Below are 14,578 nucleotides of genomic sequence, written 5' to 3'. Positions count from 1 at the left end.
TGTGTATTTATTAACTACGGTTGTGTGCTTTCAAGCCATTTCTGACTTATGGCAAACCCTAAGGCCATGGACACATGTATATCATTACAGACAGACAGACACACACACACATATATATAATACTTTTATTCAAGATTGTGTTTTTATGAACTGTTGTGAGACTCCAAGTAGTTTCTGACTTATGGCAACCCTAAGTTGATCCTATCACTGGACTTTCTGGGCAAGAATTGTTTCAGCGGCTGAGAGTGTGATTTGCCCAAAGCAACATGCTTAGAAATGGGGAATAAAATGGCATGGAGAAGCCTCACCTTGGTATTAAACAATACATCTGTAGACATATATGCCCACTCTACCTGAATTGGCACATTTGTGCATGGTACAAGCAGTTTTACGTCCATTTTTATATGAACTATACACTGTGTCATTAATATATATGTATTTCCTGCATGGCAGGGGCCCTTGCAGTCTCTTCCAACTCTATGATTCTATAATTCCATATATATAATTTTATCTTTATTTTTCTTTGCAAAAAGCTCTTGCCCAATGAGAGCCATTAAAGACACTTAAATCTGGCAAGAACACTCGCACACATACATAAATAGAACACATTTTTAATGCCTGGAAATGAAGGATTCACAACATGTACATGGACGCCTCAAGCAGAGGCAGCATTAAGGTCTTGCTTTGCTACAGCTTCCTGAGGTATGCATCGACATTGTGTGCTGGCTCGAAACGGTAATTATCAGGAACCCTACCTAAAAACATCTCACTGGAAGAAGAGGAAGAAGAAGAGGAAGAAGGGCAAAAACATTAGTGTACAGATCTGATTCTTCCAGTTTCACGCATCTGCAACAATACTGAGCAAGTGACAGATCGTTTTTCTCCCTTTGCTATGTAAGGAGAGCCATGGAAAGAACAAGAAATAACTTATAGCCTGGTGCCTTTTTAAAGATTTTCCTCTGTTTCGCTTTGGGGCACCAAAGCTCCTTCCCCCCCCCCCCCCAATATGGTTGCGCACCTTTGTACCACTCCCTCCTTCCCTCCATAGATAAATCCATCCACTGTCTCAGCTTGGAAAGAGTACCTCCCTTTAAGTCCCTTCATTTTAGAGTACTTCACTAATACAACACTTTTCAATAATGATACCGTATGGCACCATTTTCGGAAGATAAAAGGCCCTCCCTCCATCGTATTCTTTTTGTAAACCCTCGGCCTGACTGCTGCAATGTTCTCCCTCTGGGGCTGCCCTAGAATTTGGAAGCCTCCATAAGTCCATGATTGCCTCCTTTAACACAACAATACACATGATTTTGTAATCCTTTTTGGAAAGGCGCTAGTATAGCTGGAAAGGTTCAGATGCTGATTAATTTGCTCCCTAGTTCAATGCATGTATAAAAGATTAACTTCAAGATCTATCCCTTGGCACCAGATGACCCATGGAGACCTCCCCATCCCTGATAATAGACCCTTTATTCATCTGTTTTGCAACCAAGGCCAAATTGGAAAGAAAAGGAAAAGCCCCACATGTTCCAATATCGCTCTGCCCCAGACAAGGAATCTCCATGATTAACGTAACAACATAGAAGGATTGGCTGAGATGCAGTGCCCCTTATTACCTGATCTTCACCCAGTCTTTGATCATTTCGCTTGACATTAAGTTTTCCAGATAGTCTCCATACAAAATGCCAGGGTGTTGGTCACTCATTTTCGGAGGAAGGCGCTCAAGTAATCCAACTGGGATGTACCTGCCAAAAGGAAGCAAGAGAGAGAGAGGGAGAAAATGTATCATGGGGCTTTTTTGGCATGATTTGTACAGAGGGGGTTTGCCTGCCTTCCTCTGAGGCTGAGAGAGTGGGCATGTGAATGCTGGCCTCCCAGAGTCCTAGCCCAATGTTCAAACCACTCCTCCACTCTGGAGAGTTCAGATATTGAGGTTCTATTTATCCAAAGCAAACTGGGGCCAGCCTTGGATACTCCATGGGGGAGCTTAGCAGGAGGCCCAAAAGGATCTGCTAACCTGCAGAGAAACGGAAGCCAATTCAACAGGTAATGTCTGGTCTTCTCCACACCCGTATTGTCCGATCCCCAGTACTCCAGACCAAAGTCTGTAAAGTCTTTGAGCATGTCCAGCCGTTCCCGTGCGGAGATGTCCCAGTGCCGCCGCTCTTTGATTTCAGTGAAGATCCAAGGCTTGATGAGAGCTGCCCTGTAGTCAGGAATAAAAATTACTAGGACAAAAGGAAAAAGTAACACCATTTTGGAAATGGGCACATGAATGCTTCCAAAGGTTTTAGTTTTGCATGTATGCCCCTGCTAATATACACAGGCTTTATACTGCCACTGCCTATATACTCCTCAAAACACAGATCTGCTGGAGGGGCGCTCTGTCATCTCCCAGTAGCCGAGCCAATACGATGGGGGGGGGGGTTTACACAAGACAGGGCCTTCTCAGCTGTAGCATCTCATTAGTGGATTCCGCTATCCTTGAAGACCCAACTAACACCAACGTTAAGATCAGTACCTGCAGCAACAAGTTAAAAACCAAAGGCTTGCCATAATAAAATGGCAGAAGGGAATTACTAAAAATGTCAATTGGACGTCCTGCGAGGGTCCTGCAGTCTTGGAGCAACTAAAGAGATGGCCCTGTCTGGTGATGGTGGTGAGATGAAGAGAAAAAGACCTTATCTGGAGAATCAGGCATCATCTTTAAAAAGTATGAACAATTCAGTGTAACACAAAGCGGAGAATCTCTGGAAGAGCCTAATTATGAAAGACTGAAAATAAACAGTGCTGTTCTCTACTGGGATTCCTTTCCCCAACTACCCATTAATGCAATACTATTGTAGAAGAGGAAGCGGTACTTGCCTAGCAATTGTAATGCCTGAAACACCGATCTCCATGGCTCGAGTGGCATCTTCAAAAGAGAAGATATCCCCGTTTCCTGCGTCAGAAGGAAGGGAAGAAAACAGGGATTAACAGAAAATGCTAAAATTTTCAGTGGTGAAAAGCTCATTTCAAGCCACATAGATCAGAATTGTACATTCAGTTTCCTGTCTAATAATCAGATGCATTCTGGTCTGCACTCCATCCTTCATCCTGCCTGCTAATGACACTCCCATTAGTCTAACTTTCCTTTGAGAGTCCAAAGGACCTCTTTGTTTTTAAATATGTATATTTAAAAAGTAAAATTTCAGCCTAGGATGTATGAAACAGGCCAGAGCTATTCAGAATTCCTTGGACAGAAAAAGAGCATGGGGAGAACTTGGAAGACAGCTCTGTTTGAGGACTGAGGCAGGAAGCTTCTCCATGGAGCCACCAAACTGCCCTGACACATTCAGCATTAAAGATAAGCATTTAAAAATCTAAGTGTTTATTGTGTGGCTTGAGGAACAATGGAGACACATTAGGAACACATTTGCTAGAAGCAGGAAATATCCTAGTCAAGAGCTTTAAGATCTAACAAATTGAAGGGGCAAAGGAGGAGCATGCTAGCAACTGGAATGGCTCACTGGCCCATTTGCTGTCTTACAGCTCAGCCAGGCACAGCTCCATCTTGCCTTGGGTCCAGGGCCTGGTGAGAGGCCCTTCCTCCTTCTTCCAACCACCATTGCTCTGGCCTCTGAGGGAAAGAAGAGCAGCTAGGCACAACTTCATCTTGCCTTGGACCAGAGGCTAGTGTTCCCTCCATGTTCCAACTGCTGTTGCTCTGGCCTCCAAAAGGGAAGAAGAGCACCTAGGCACAGCTCCATCATGCCTTGGTCCAACCAATACAAAGAAATGAAGAAAAAGTTGTATAAAAACTACCTACCAAAAAGAGGCATTGGGGCAGAGAGTTTTGCACATTCTCCTATGTATTCCCAGTCTGCCAGGTTTTGGTACAGGCCCTCTGATGACCGGCCATGCAACTAAGAGGGTCAGAGGAGTGGAATTATTCCCACAGAATAGATCCATACAAGAACCTGCACTTGAACCTCCATGTTTCTGACTAAACAGGGATATTGCCCCCCCCACCATTCCCTTCTCCTTTTGTGTCATGTCTTTTTAGATTGTAAGCCTGAGGGCAGGGAACTATCTATTATCCCCTCTGTTGTAAGCTGCCTGGATTCCCAGTGACTGGGCGGCATATAAATAAATTGGAAAAGAAGAGAGTGCTCAGTAAAATGGAACGCAGCAGGAAAAGAAAGGAAGATCCCATCAGAAGTAGACAGACTCCATCAAGGAAATCATATCTGCCCTTAGGTTTTTAGGGAAAGAGAATCAAAGCATCACAGAGCTGGAAGGGACCCCAAGGGCCATCCAGTCCAATATGCCATGCAGGAACTCACAATCAAAGCACTCCCAACAGATGGCCATCTAAAGACCTCCAAAGGAGGAGATTCCACTACTTTCAGAGGGAGTGTGTTCCATTGTCGAACAGCTCTTACTGTGCTGTTGGTGACAGGGGGTCTTGGGTGTCTCTCATTCACAGAGTCACAACCAGGTCTCTCATTCAGACAGTCACCCTAACTCAAATTCACCTTGACAGCATCCAAAGGAGGCTTGAGGAAAGAGACAAGATGGCTACTATACCGTGACCATAGAAACTCCCCAGTCCCGGAGTTTGGGAATCAGGGTGTGAGCCAGCCTGCTTGTATTATTTATCCCAGTCTTGAGTTTCACTGTCACGGGAACATCCAAGACCTGACAACAAAAGAGAAAAATGATGCAACATGAAGCATCAGGCAGGAACCAGTTTACTGCTTGAAATAAAATTTGAGCCTCCCTCTCTCCACAAGGATTCTTCAAGAGCTGAGGAATAAAAATGAGCCTCCTTTTCAGGGATCCCTCGCTTTTAGTGAAAGCAGAAAGCAAGGGTGAATGCCGTGCACCATCCCTATGGCTCTTGCCTCAGCCTTGTGCTTTTCCATATTTATTTTATTTCTTAAAATATTTCTATACCACCCTCTATCTAAAAATCTGAGCATGCCGGCTCTGGCTGAGGACTTCTTTCCAAGAGAGCCGGTGTAGTGTAATCAATTAGGCCAAGAAAGCTTTCGTAAATAACCATGTTTTCATTTGTAATGGATTCACAGCAATGTAGGCACACAGCAGGCCTCCAAGGGCAAAGCATTCCCTATCTAGGATATCACAGCAGAGAAGGCTCTGCTCCTTTCCCCTCTGACCCCATATCACCCTGATGGCTGGGCCATAGAGGCGGAAATAAATGCAGACAATGTAAAGGTGGACAGAATGTGGAAATGAGATTAGGAGAGGTTTCTGCCAACCTGGGAACTCATCCTAACTTACGTAATCCAAGCCGCGGACAATGTTTTCAAACAAACCAGGATTGTTTATTAAGGACTTCTCTCCTGAGTCTCCTCCCTGAAAGACAAGAAAAGACAAAGAGAGACACAGCTGATGCATGCTCTCAAAGAACATGAGTGTTTTCTCACTACAGTGGGTCCTCCACCTTTGCTGGGGTTAGGGGCGCAGGACCCTCAGGGAAGTGGAAAAAACATAAATGAAAAAACACTATTTTTTAACCTGCAAACTCCCTCTCTAGGAATCTCTACATCTTCTGGTGTAACTCTATGGTCAACATCTGCTGGCAGTTGATCATAGAATTGGGCTGGAGGGCCTACAAATGCCTAGAGAAGTGTTTTCTCTAGGAATCTCTAGGTTTTCAAGTGTGACTCTGTGATCAACATCCAGAAGAGTAATGCTGGAGGACCTAGAGATTTCTAGACAATGTATTAATCAAATCTGCAAATATCAAAGCTACAAATGTGGGGGTCCCAACTGTACTGTCTAACAAGAAACCTTCTACACTCCATCTCACCATTTTGGAATATAGGGAATTTTACCACATTTTGACTCTACCTGAGTGGTTTTAGGGATGTCAGGAGGCAAGAAGCCCTCCAAAGTCCCTGAGACACCCAACAGTTTCCTATCCAGAAATAAAAACACAAAAGAGTTGTGTACTTGCAAGATGTTTTAGGGATGCAACTGGCTACCTTTAAATAATTCAACATATGGGGATGCTCGGCGTTAATTTCCACAAAATCCACTTGGGATGTCTCGTTGAGCAGGTCTGCGTATCTGATCATGTATTTGGGAGCCTTTTCTTGAAGCTGCAGAGTAGGAGGATGACAGTCAAGAGAGGCCTTAATGGCAAGCTCACAAAAGCACATCAAGCACACCTGGAGGTGTCACACCAAGTAACAAAGACAAGCCTAAGAACTCTGCTTTTCCCACTTTTATGCCCATTCAGGCAACCCTAATGAGTAACTACTTCACTTACCTCACTTATCTGGCAAGAGCTTATCACAAACTCTGGTTTGGCTGGCTGGACCCCAAAAGGCAATAGGGTTACATGTTCTATTGAGAGGATTTAGCAACCAGATCAAAAGAAGCCATAGCCCCACTCTGTTCTGCTTCAGTCAGACCTCACCTGGAATCCTGTATCCAGTTCATGAAGGATATTGACAAACCAGGAAGGATATCCAAGAAGGATATTGAGAATCGGGCCTGTAAGAGGAGGGAAGATCCCTCGTATACCATTGTCTTCCTCACCATTTTGAGAGGGATTGCAGAGAAAGAAAAGAGGTATTAAGACTCAGCTATCGGGTGAGCTCCACCTCCTGAGCTACCTGAATGCCAAAGAAATCCTCCGTTTCATGGCGGTGCAGATAAGTCGTAGCACCCGGCATTTGATCCGGGGACAATATACAAGGGAGCATCTCTCCACAGGTGATGTCCGCTCCGAACCGCTTGCATATCCTCCGGAAAGGAAGAAAGCCACACTGAAATCCAAGAGATAGGACAAAATCAGTTGCACTCTCATGGCTTGCATGGAACCTACCTGCAGAGTAAGAAAAAACAGGCTGAATTTCCCTTATTTGGAATTTTGAATTATTCCAGAAACCAAAGCTGTTTTCACGGATTCTTGAAGTAGACAGTCACCATTTTGAGAACTGCAGGGTGAGGGAGAGGAATTCCAGCTTGCTGTGGGTAGACTAGTTTTTAGGATAAATTTTCTATACTTATTCAAAGCTCTCTTTTCCACCCACTTTCCTCATTGGCCCTGTTTGGGCATCATTTCTGCAGGAGTCATCACTCATATTTGCTATTAGGAGCAAGCTGAATTCCAAGTGCAACTCTTGGTAACAAGGGTTACGCATCCTTCTAAATCTCTGCTGCTCTCTCCTTCCGTCACTGTGGTTTCCCAACCAATATACTTCCTTCTGAGAAAAGTTACTTCATGTCCTGAGATTCAGTGTTTATCAGACAGCAAAACTGTCTTAGAGCGAACAGAACCCTGACTTACCTTTGTTAACGGAGACAAATAAAGCTTGCCTTGAAGATCCAGCTGTGGAAGACAATGAGAAAAAAGAGCAAAGGAAAGATGAACGTGTGGAATGAGGCATTAGAGGCAAACCAAACTTCCACATGACTAAAAGGGAAAAAAAGAGGATCCCAACAATTATCATCCAGTTAGTCTGACATCAATACCAGGAAAGATTCTGGAGCAGATCATTAAACAGAGGGTCTGTGAACATCTAGAAGGCAATGTCATAATCACAAAAAGTCAACATGGGTTTCAGAGAAACAAGTCATGCTAGAACAATCTGATCTCTTTCTTTGGTAAAATCACCAGCTTGGTAGATGAAGGGAATGTTGCGGATATAGTACAGTATATCTTGATCTCAGAAACGCCTTTGACAAGGCTCTCCATGGCATTCTTGCAAGCAAGCTCCCTTTCCAAAATGCACCTGGCTAGAACATAGATGAGCATCTCCACCATATCAGGGCTGAGAAAATGAAATGAAGCAGGGAAGGTAGATGCTCCCAAATGGGTCTTTCAACAGAATCCCTGCTCTACAGCAACTATAAATAATATCAGCTCAGGAAAGTCGCTGATCTACCTACCCCAACATACCTTCAACATTTCCCAGATGAAATCTGGCACACGTGGCAAAGCAAGAGCAGAGTGGGGTGAAGATGGCAAGCCTTATTAATGAAAATGAAGATCACTTGAATAGGAGAGGCTGCATTAGTTTGCCTTTGCCTGAGACTACTGGGAAGGGCAACATTCTATCTACTTCTCCATTTCTGAATTAATGGAATGAAAACTAATTTTTCACTTTTTGAACTCTGTGTGCCACAAGAGAGGCAACTGAGGACGAAGAGGAAAAATGGGAGGAGGAGAGAGAAACTGTGACATTTAAAAAGCAGCTGGGATGATGGAGGATTAATCACAACCGTTGGAAGTGACACCTTCAGAAGGAAGCTGCCTGGGAGATTTTGCTCTAGACTGAATTCTTCCCAAAGGGTCATTTTGGTTCTTAAGTTCCAGAAAGAAATAGGTTTCTGACACAAGGGACAAAGGCTCAATGTGGCATTTCTGTGCCTCCTCTGTGCCTGGGATCAAGGCCCAGACAGAGAAGAAAGTGGTTCCAACTCGGGATAAATTGCCTGCTCTATTTCCCAGTACACATACCTTTTTTTTTCTCACATGGCCTCAGCCTTATGAGGTCCTCGTCTGTCAGGACACCAGCTGGTTTGAGAATTGAGGTCCCAGTCTTTTTTTTGGCGCCCTTCACTGGCTGATTGGCTTTGTTGAGGCAGAAAAGGTAGTCTCTGGACTTTGTAAATGGAAAATCCTTCAGTATCATGTAGCCAGAGCCTGGAATCATCAGCTTGTTCCTCACCGCAGATCTTCCCTCCCACTTCTTCCACAGCTCTTCGTTGACCACATTCTGGTAGCCCTCTCCTAAGTGGGCACTGGCGAATCGGCAAGTGACCCAATACTGGCACTTGCCAAACTGCGAGAAGTGGATGCAGCTGTCTCCGAGGTCCGGGGGCTTTGCGGCCATGTATTCCTCAATGTCATCTGGGAAACCCCTCAGCGGGCCCAAGAAACACGGAATGTCCTTCAACATGAGAAACATGCTGCTAGGAAAAGAGCATAGTGGTATGAACCCCATCCCCCTGTCCCACCACTACCACCAAATGTGAAGACCTCCTCCTGCCACACTGCTATGGCATCAATGGCAGAGACTGTACAGATGGCCTCATAGTTACTTTATGAGATTTTATTTGTCTAATCCCACCATTGGACACTGCTTCCTTTGAATAATGGTTGCTATTACAGGTACTGTGGATCTGAGCTCAAGCATGCCTTTTCTACCATTCTCAGAGGCTCAAGGATATAATACAAAAATCATTTTATTAAACAGAACTGCAATGTGAAGTTAAAGGGAGTGAATAGACTGATTAGACTAAAATTTTCTCCTACAAAAAACAGGCTTGGAAGTCGCACACCTCCCACGCCATGTTCCCATCCCTGATCTTTTTTTTTTGGAGGGGGGAGAATCGTTGCATTGTCGACATAAAAATAATACTCCACGCCTTTTGAGTTTTTCTACTCTTGCTGTTCTTTTCTAGCTGATCTGGCACACCTCTCAAAGGGAAAAGCTGGCAGGAAACAAACAGTTAAAAGCAATGTCAGTAACTGATCATAAACTTTACCTTCCCTATTCCAAAGCATAGGATATCCTTCTTCGGCTTCTTATTGAGGTTTTTCCCAAACCTGGTCTCGGGTTCCTTGCTCATTTTTGGCAGGCTTTCTTTCTCGCCGTCTCCTTCTGAGTTCTGCAGCTCAGCAGGAGCTTCATCTGGCTCCATGCTGTCGAGCTTCTTTGTACTGCTTTGGCCACCATTTTTGCTCTTACCCAAATCTTTGTCCCAATCAATACGGAAACTAAACTTGATCGCAGTAGGAATATTCCTGGAATAAAGAAGGATTGCTCGTTAAAACTTTGTGGATATACCATGTTGTCTACAAAGACATCTTATTGAGGTTTTCCCCAAACCTGGCCTCAGGTTCCTTGCTCATTTTTGGCAGGCTTTCTTTCTTGCCATCTCCTTCTGAGGTCCACAGCCTGGCAGGAGGTTTACCCGGCTCCAAGATGTTGAACTTCTTTGGACTGCTTTGGTCCCCATCTTTACTCTTACCAAAATCATTGTCCTGATTAGCATTGAAACTAATCTTGGTTGCAGTAGGGATACACCTGGAATAGAAAAGGATTGCTTGTTATATCTCTGGGGATATACCTTGTTGTATACAAGGGCATCTTATTAAGGTTTCTCCCAAACCTAGCATCAGGTTTCTCGCTCATTTTGGGCAGGTTTCCTTTCTTGCCGTCTCCTTCTGAGGGCCACAGCTTCGTGGGAGGTACAACCGGCTTCATGCTGTCGAGCTTCTTTGTACTGCTTTGGCCGCCATTTTTGCTCTTACCCAAATCTTTGCCACAATCAATACGGAAACTAAACTCGGCTGCAGTAGGGACACGCCTAGAAGAGAAGAAGATTGCTTTTAAAACTCTCTAAATATACTGTACCATGTTGTCTACAGGGGCGGAAATTATGCTACATTGGGAGCTTGCCAGAAAATCCCAATTTAAAAAAACGAACAAAAAATAGCCTCAAAAAGGACTTAAAATATCATCTAGTACAGTACACCTCGTGCTGTCTAATGTGGAGGACTGTCTCTTTGTCCACCCTCCACAATGTATCATAGATTGGTTTCTTTCTATCCTGGAAACTCTGCAGACTGGCAACCAATGGATCATGAACCAACGCTATTCCACTGGCTGCCATTTTGAGCATTATTTCTCCAGCCTTCCCTCACGTCTTCCCCATAAACACTCTTTATGGCTTATCCCAAACCACTCCCAAGAGTAATCAGAAGGGACTTCCAGTCGCCAGTAACAGCACTTCCAGGTGTGGAAAAGAGGAAAACCTTATTTTCGGTGGATAGACCTCATTACTAGAAAATCAGTGCGGTGTAGTGGACTGAGCATTTTGACTAGGACCCTAGAGAATAGGGTTCGAATCCCCACTCATCTGTGGAAACCCACTGGATGACCTTGGGCAAGTTGCACTCAGGACAACAGAAATATACTCAGGGCAACAGAAATGCTTTATTATTAAGTGCAACCCAACAGCACAAACCCAATGAAACATGCCACAATATTACAAAACTGTACATCCAGAACTGCCTCCAAACACTGACAACTAGATTTACCAGTTCTTGGTATTGCCTGCTTACAAAGCAAGAACTTCCCTATTCAATTACAAGTTAGCATCACTTTTTTTGGAACTGTATATTGAATAAAATGGCCCAAAACTTGCATTGATACAAACACACCACATGGTGCTACAATAACTTGTCTTTCATTTCTTCTCTTATCCATTGATCTACGCATATATCTGCCTATTTATTTAATTTTCCATACACATACTCGCAGTTAGTCATTTCCACTAACACTATCAATGAGGCTGCACTCAGGCAAGGTAATGCTTAATGGACATCGAGACTCACCTGGGTTTTCCAAACAGCAGTGCACCTTGGCTGTAGCTCTGAGGGAGCTTAGAACCAGAGTCTGAGCTGGAGCTGGAAGGACCTGATGGGGCAGACTTCACACCCCACCAGCAAAAGGGAAGGGGAAGAAAGAAAGAAAGAAAGAAAATATTAACCTCCACAGTTCATGCGTCAGAGAGAAAGACAGGTGGTGCCCACTTCCCTCCCATCCTCCTCTCCGTGTTCCCCAGTGTGCGACTATTGTTGTTGTTGCTACTGCTGCATGTCTTCAAGTAATTTCTGACTTATGACGTCCCCATTGTGCGTTTTTCTTGGCAACATTTATTCAGAGGTTTGTCGCCATTGCTTTTCTCTGAGACTGAAAGAGTAGGACTTGACCAGGATTCACACCCAGTGGGTTTCTGTGGCTGATCAAGGATTTGGACCCTGGTCTCTCAGAGTCCTAGTCCAACACTCAGATGATAAAGAACCCCCCCCCCCACACACACACACATACACACAAAAACCCAGTTTCCATTCATAAATAAAATTAGAACCAATGCCTGGATCAATGTCACCCCCTTGAAGAGAGCAGCTCTGTTGGTCTCATGGAGACAGGGTCTGAGGGTGGCTGCTGGGTGGGGTAAGTGAAAGAGACCCTCACCTCTGATTTCAGAGAGGCTTCCTCTTTCCTACTGGACTCCTCCACTGGCTCTGGAGGCTTCTTGAGGGCTTCAGGCTGGCTCTCTGGCTTGGCCTGCTCAGCTTTGGCTTCAGGGTGCTGCTCTTCTTTGACTGGCTTCTCCTCTGCGTGTGAGGCTTGTGGGGAGGCAGTGGAGATGGTATTGTCGCCATCAGGGCTGCTCTTCTTGGCCTTTTTGGGACTGGGCTTGGGGGACTCTGCCGCCAAGGGTCTTTTGCTGAGAGGCTTGACCTCCGGCTGCGGGGGTCCCTCTCCTCCACCGTCACCACTGCCCTCGGGGGAAATATTCTTCAGCTCAGGCTCCTTCATGGATGCTTTCAGGAGAGGCTTCTCCTCCTCAGGGGCCTTCTCCTCGGTGGGTTTCACGGAGGCATCCTCGGGTGGTTTACCCGGTTCTCTCTCCAGGTCCTGTTAAAAGAATAGTGTTTTGTTTTGTTTTAAAATAGTCCCCTGTTAAAGGGGACTAGGTTAACCCCTAAGAAGATAATGTTAGATGACTGGAATGTTGGAGAGGCAAATCAACTACACTTGTCCCTCCATATTCGCTAGGGTTAAGGGCACAAAACCCCCGTGAATACGGGAAAACCGCAGATAACAAAAACACCACCTTTTTATCTGAGAGGATACCTCTCTAGGAATCTCTAGGTCCTCCAGTGCAACGTACGATAGACACTGACCATAGGACTGCACTGGAGGAGCTACAAATGCCTAGTAGAGTATTCTCTCTAGGAATTTCTAGGTCTTTCAGTGCAACCTTTAGTTCAAGTTGACCATAGAGTTGCCCTGGAGGACCTAGATATTGCTAGAGAGAACATATTGATCAAATCCGAGAATAACCAAATCTGCAAATAACAAAGCTGCAAATATGAAGGGATGAATTTACTAGGACATTTTTTTCTTGTCATTTCATAGAATCCTAGAGTTGGAAGAGAGTCTGTCAAGGAAGAGCAGTAGCCTGCAAAGACCTGAGGGGAAGCCCTGGCCTCACTAGACCTGAGGGTCATCCAGTCTGACCCCCTTCTGCCATGCAGGAACTCTCAATCAAAGCATCCCCATCGACAGATGGCCATACAGCCTCTGCTTAAAGACCTCCAAGGAAGGAGACACCACTATACTCTGAGGAAGGAGTGTGTTAAACTGTCGAACAGCCCTTACTGTCAGGAAGTTCCCCCTAATGTTCAGGTAGAATCTCTTCCTGGAGCTTGCATCCATTGCTCCGGGTTCTAGTCTCTGGAGCAGCAGAAAACAAGCTTGCTCCCTCCTGAATATGGCATCCCTTCAAGTATTTAAACAGGGCTATCATATCACCTCTCAATCTTCTCTTCTCCAGGCTGAACATCCCCAGCTCCCTAAGTTGTTCCTCATAGGGCTTCATGGTTTCCGGACCCTTCACCATTTTGGTGGCCCTCCTTTGGGCTCACTCCAGTTTCTCAACATCCTTTTTGAATTGTGGTGCCTAGAACTGGGCACAGCATTATTCCAGATGAGGCCTGACCAAAGCAGAATAGTGTGGCACTGTGACTTCTCTTGGTCTAGAGTAGACACTGTACTTCTACTGATAGCATCAATCAAATCAACTGAATGCAATGGTTCTGAATGCTACTCTTCTGGGAGAGCAGAAAACAGCCTCTCTCCCCATTTTCCACCTGCTTTTAGCATATGATGGGTATGTTATTCTATGATTTTATAGTGTGGCATTTCATTGGTTGCTTATTATTGTATATGTTTTCATGTACCACCGTTTGGTGGAAAGGGCGTCATAAATAAACGTTATTATTATTATTCACATCATCATCATCATCATCATTATTATTATTATTATTCACATTATAAATGAGACACGTATAAAAAGCAGAGAGCGAGGGGGCGTGCCCCAAATAGGCCCCGCCCCTTAAACTCCCCAGGAGTGTGCCACTCCCCCTGAAGAGTGAGTGGGCGTGGCTTCTCCCCAGCCAACCAATGAGGGCGGCTTTTTCTTCCCGGAGAGGAGGAGCCTCACCTGGCTGTCCGTGGCCGGGCCTCCTCCGCTTCCCTCGGGGTTCCTCGGGCTTAGCGAGGCCGCCGCCGCGTCCGGCCCTGGCTTCCCTTCAGGGCTCTGCATTCTACTGCTCTTCATCCTCCTCGTTCCGACCATTTTTCTCCTTCTCCACACCGGAACCGGAAGCAGCGACTCCTCCACCTTTCCCCCCCCCCGCTACTGCGTCGAAGGAGTAAAGAAAATAAAAAAGACCGGCAGCCGCTGCAGCCAATAAGAGCGCGCGCTGAGGGAAGGCGGGGCCAATCGCCGCCTGCCTGCCTGGAGAGCCAATGGCATGTCTATATGTGTACGTTGTACAGACATATAGACTGCTTGTGTGTATATACACACACACCTCATATAGTGTATATACAGGCATATATATACACACGCACACCAAGTATTTACCTCATATAGTGTATACATATATATATACACACACACATATGCACACACCTCAAGTATTTACCTCATATAGTGTATACATATATATATACACACACACATATGCACA

General features: G+C 45.1%; 1 protein-coding gene across 4 annotated transcripts; it reads right to left on the bottom strand.

The window, feature by feature from the left end:
• Positions 1-595: 595 nt before the first annotated feature.
• LOC121937056 (tRNA-dihydrouridine(47) synthase [NAD(P)(+)]-like) lies at positions 596-14,230 on the bottom strand. Of its 4 annotated transcripts, XM_042479888.1 has the most exons (17): positions 14,047-14,230; positions 12,009-12,455; positions 11,366-11,460; positions 10,138-10,335; positions 9,855-10,052; positions 9,511-9,769; positions 8,483-8,912; positions 7,307-7,350; positions 6,630-6,782; positions 5,994-6,110; positions 5,287-5,361; positions 4,570-4,680; positions 3,809-3,905; positions 2,866-2,941; positions 2,018-2,206; positions 1,617-1,745; positions 596-769 (listed from the first exon to the last, which is right to left on the bottom strand). In XM_042479888.1, exons 1-17 carry the CDS (start codon positions 14,179-14,181, stop codon positions 688-690), a joined length of 2,835 nt encoding a protein of 944 aa, XP_042335822.1. In that variant the 5' UTR covers positions 14,182-14,230; the 3' UTR covers positions 596-687. The 4 variants fall into 4 exon arrangements, with proteins under 4 accessions (XP_042335822.1, XP_042335825.1, XP_042335823.1 ...); XM_042479891.1 differs by lacking the exon at positions 9,855-10,052 and having other exon boundaries at positions 10,096-10,335; XM_042479889.1 differs by lacking the exon at positions 5,994-6,110.
• Positions 14,231-14,578: the final 348 nt, after the last annotated feature.

Source organism: Sceloporus undulatus, chromosome 7 (assembly GCF_019175285.1).
Source record: "Sceloporus undulatus isolate JIND9_A2432 ecotype Alabama chromosome 7, SceUnd_v1.1, whole genome shotgun sequence".
In the NCBI taxonomy this organism is placed as follows: Eukaryota; Metazoa; Chordata; class Lepidosauria; order Squamata; family Phrynosomatidae; genus Sceloporus; species Sceloporus undulatus.
This window is presented reverse-complemented; position numbering and strand designations above follow the sequence as displayed.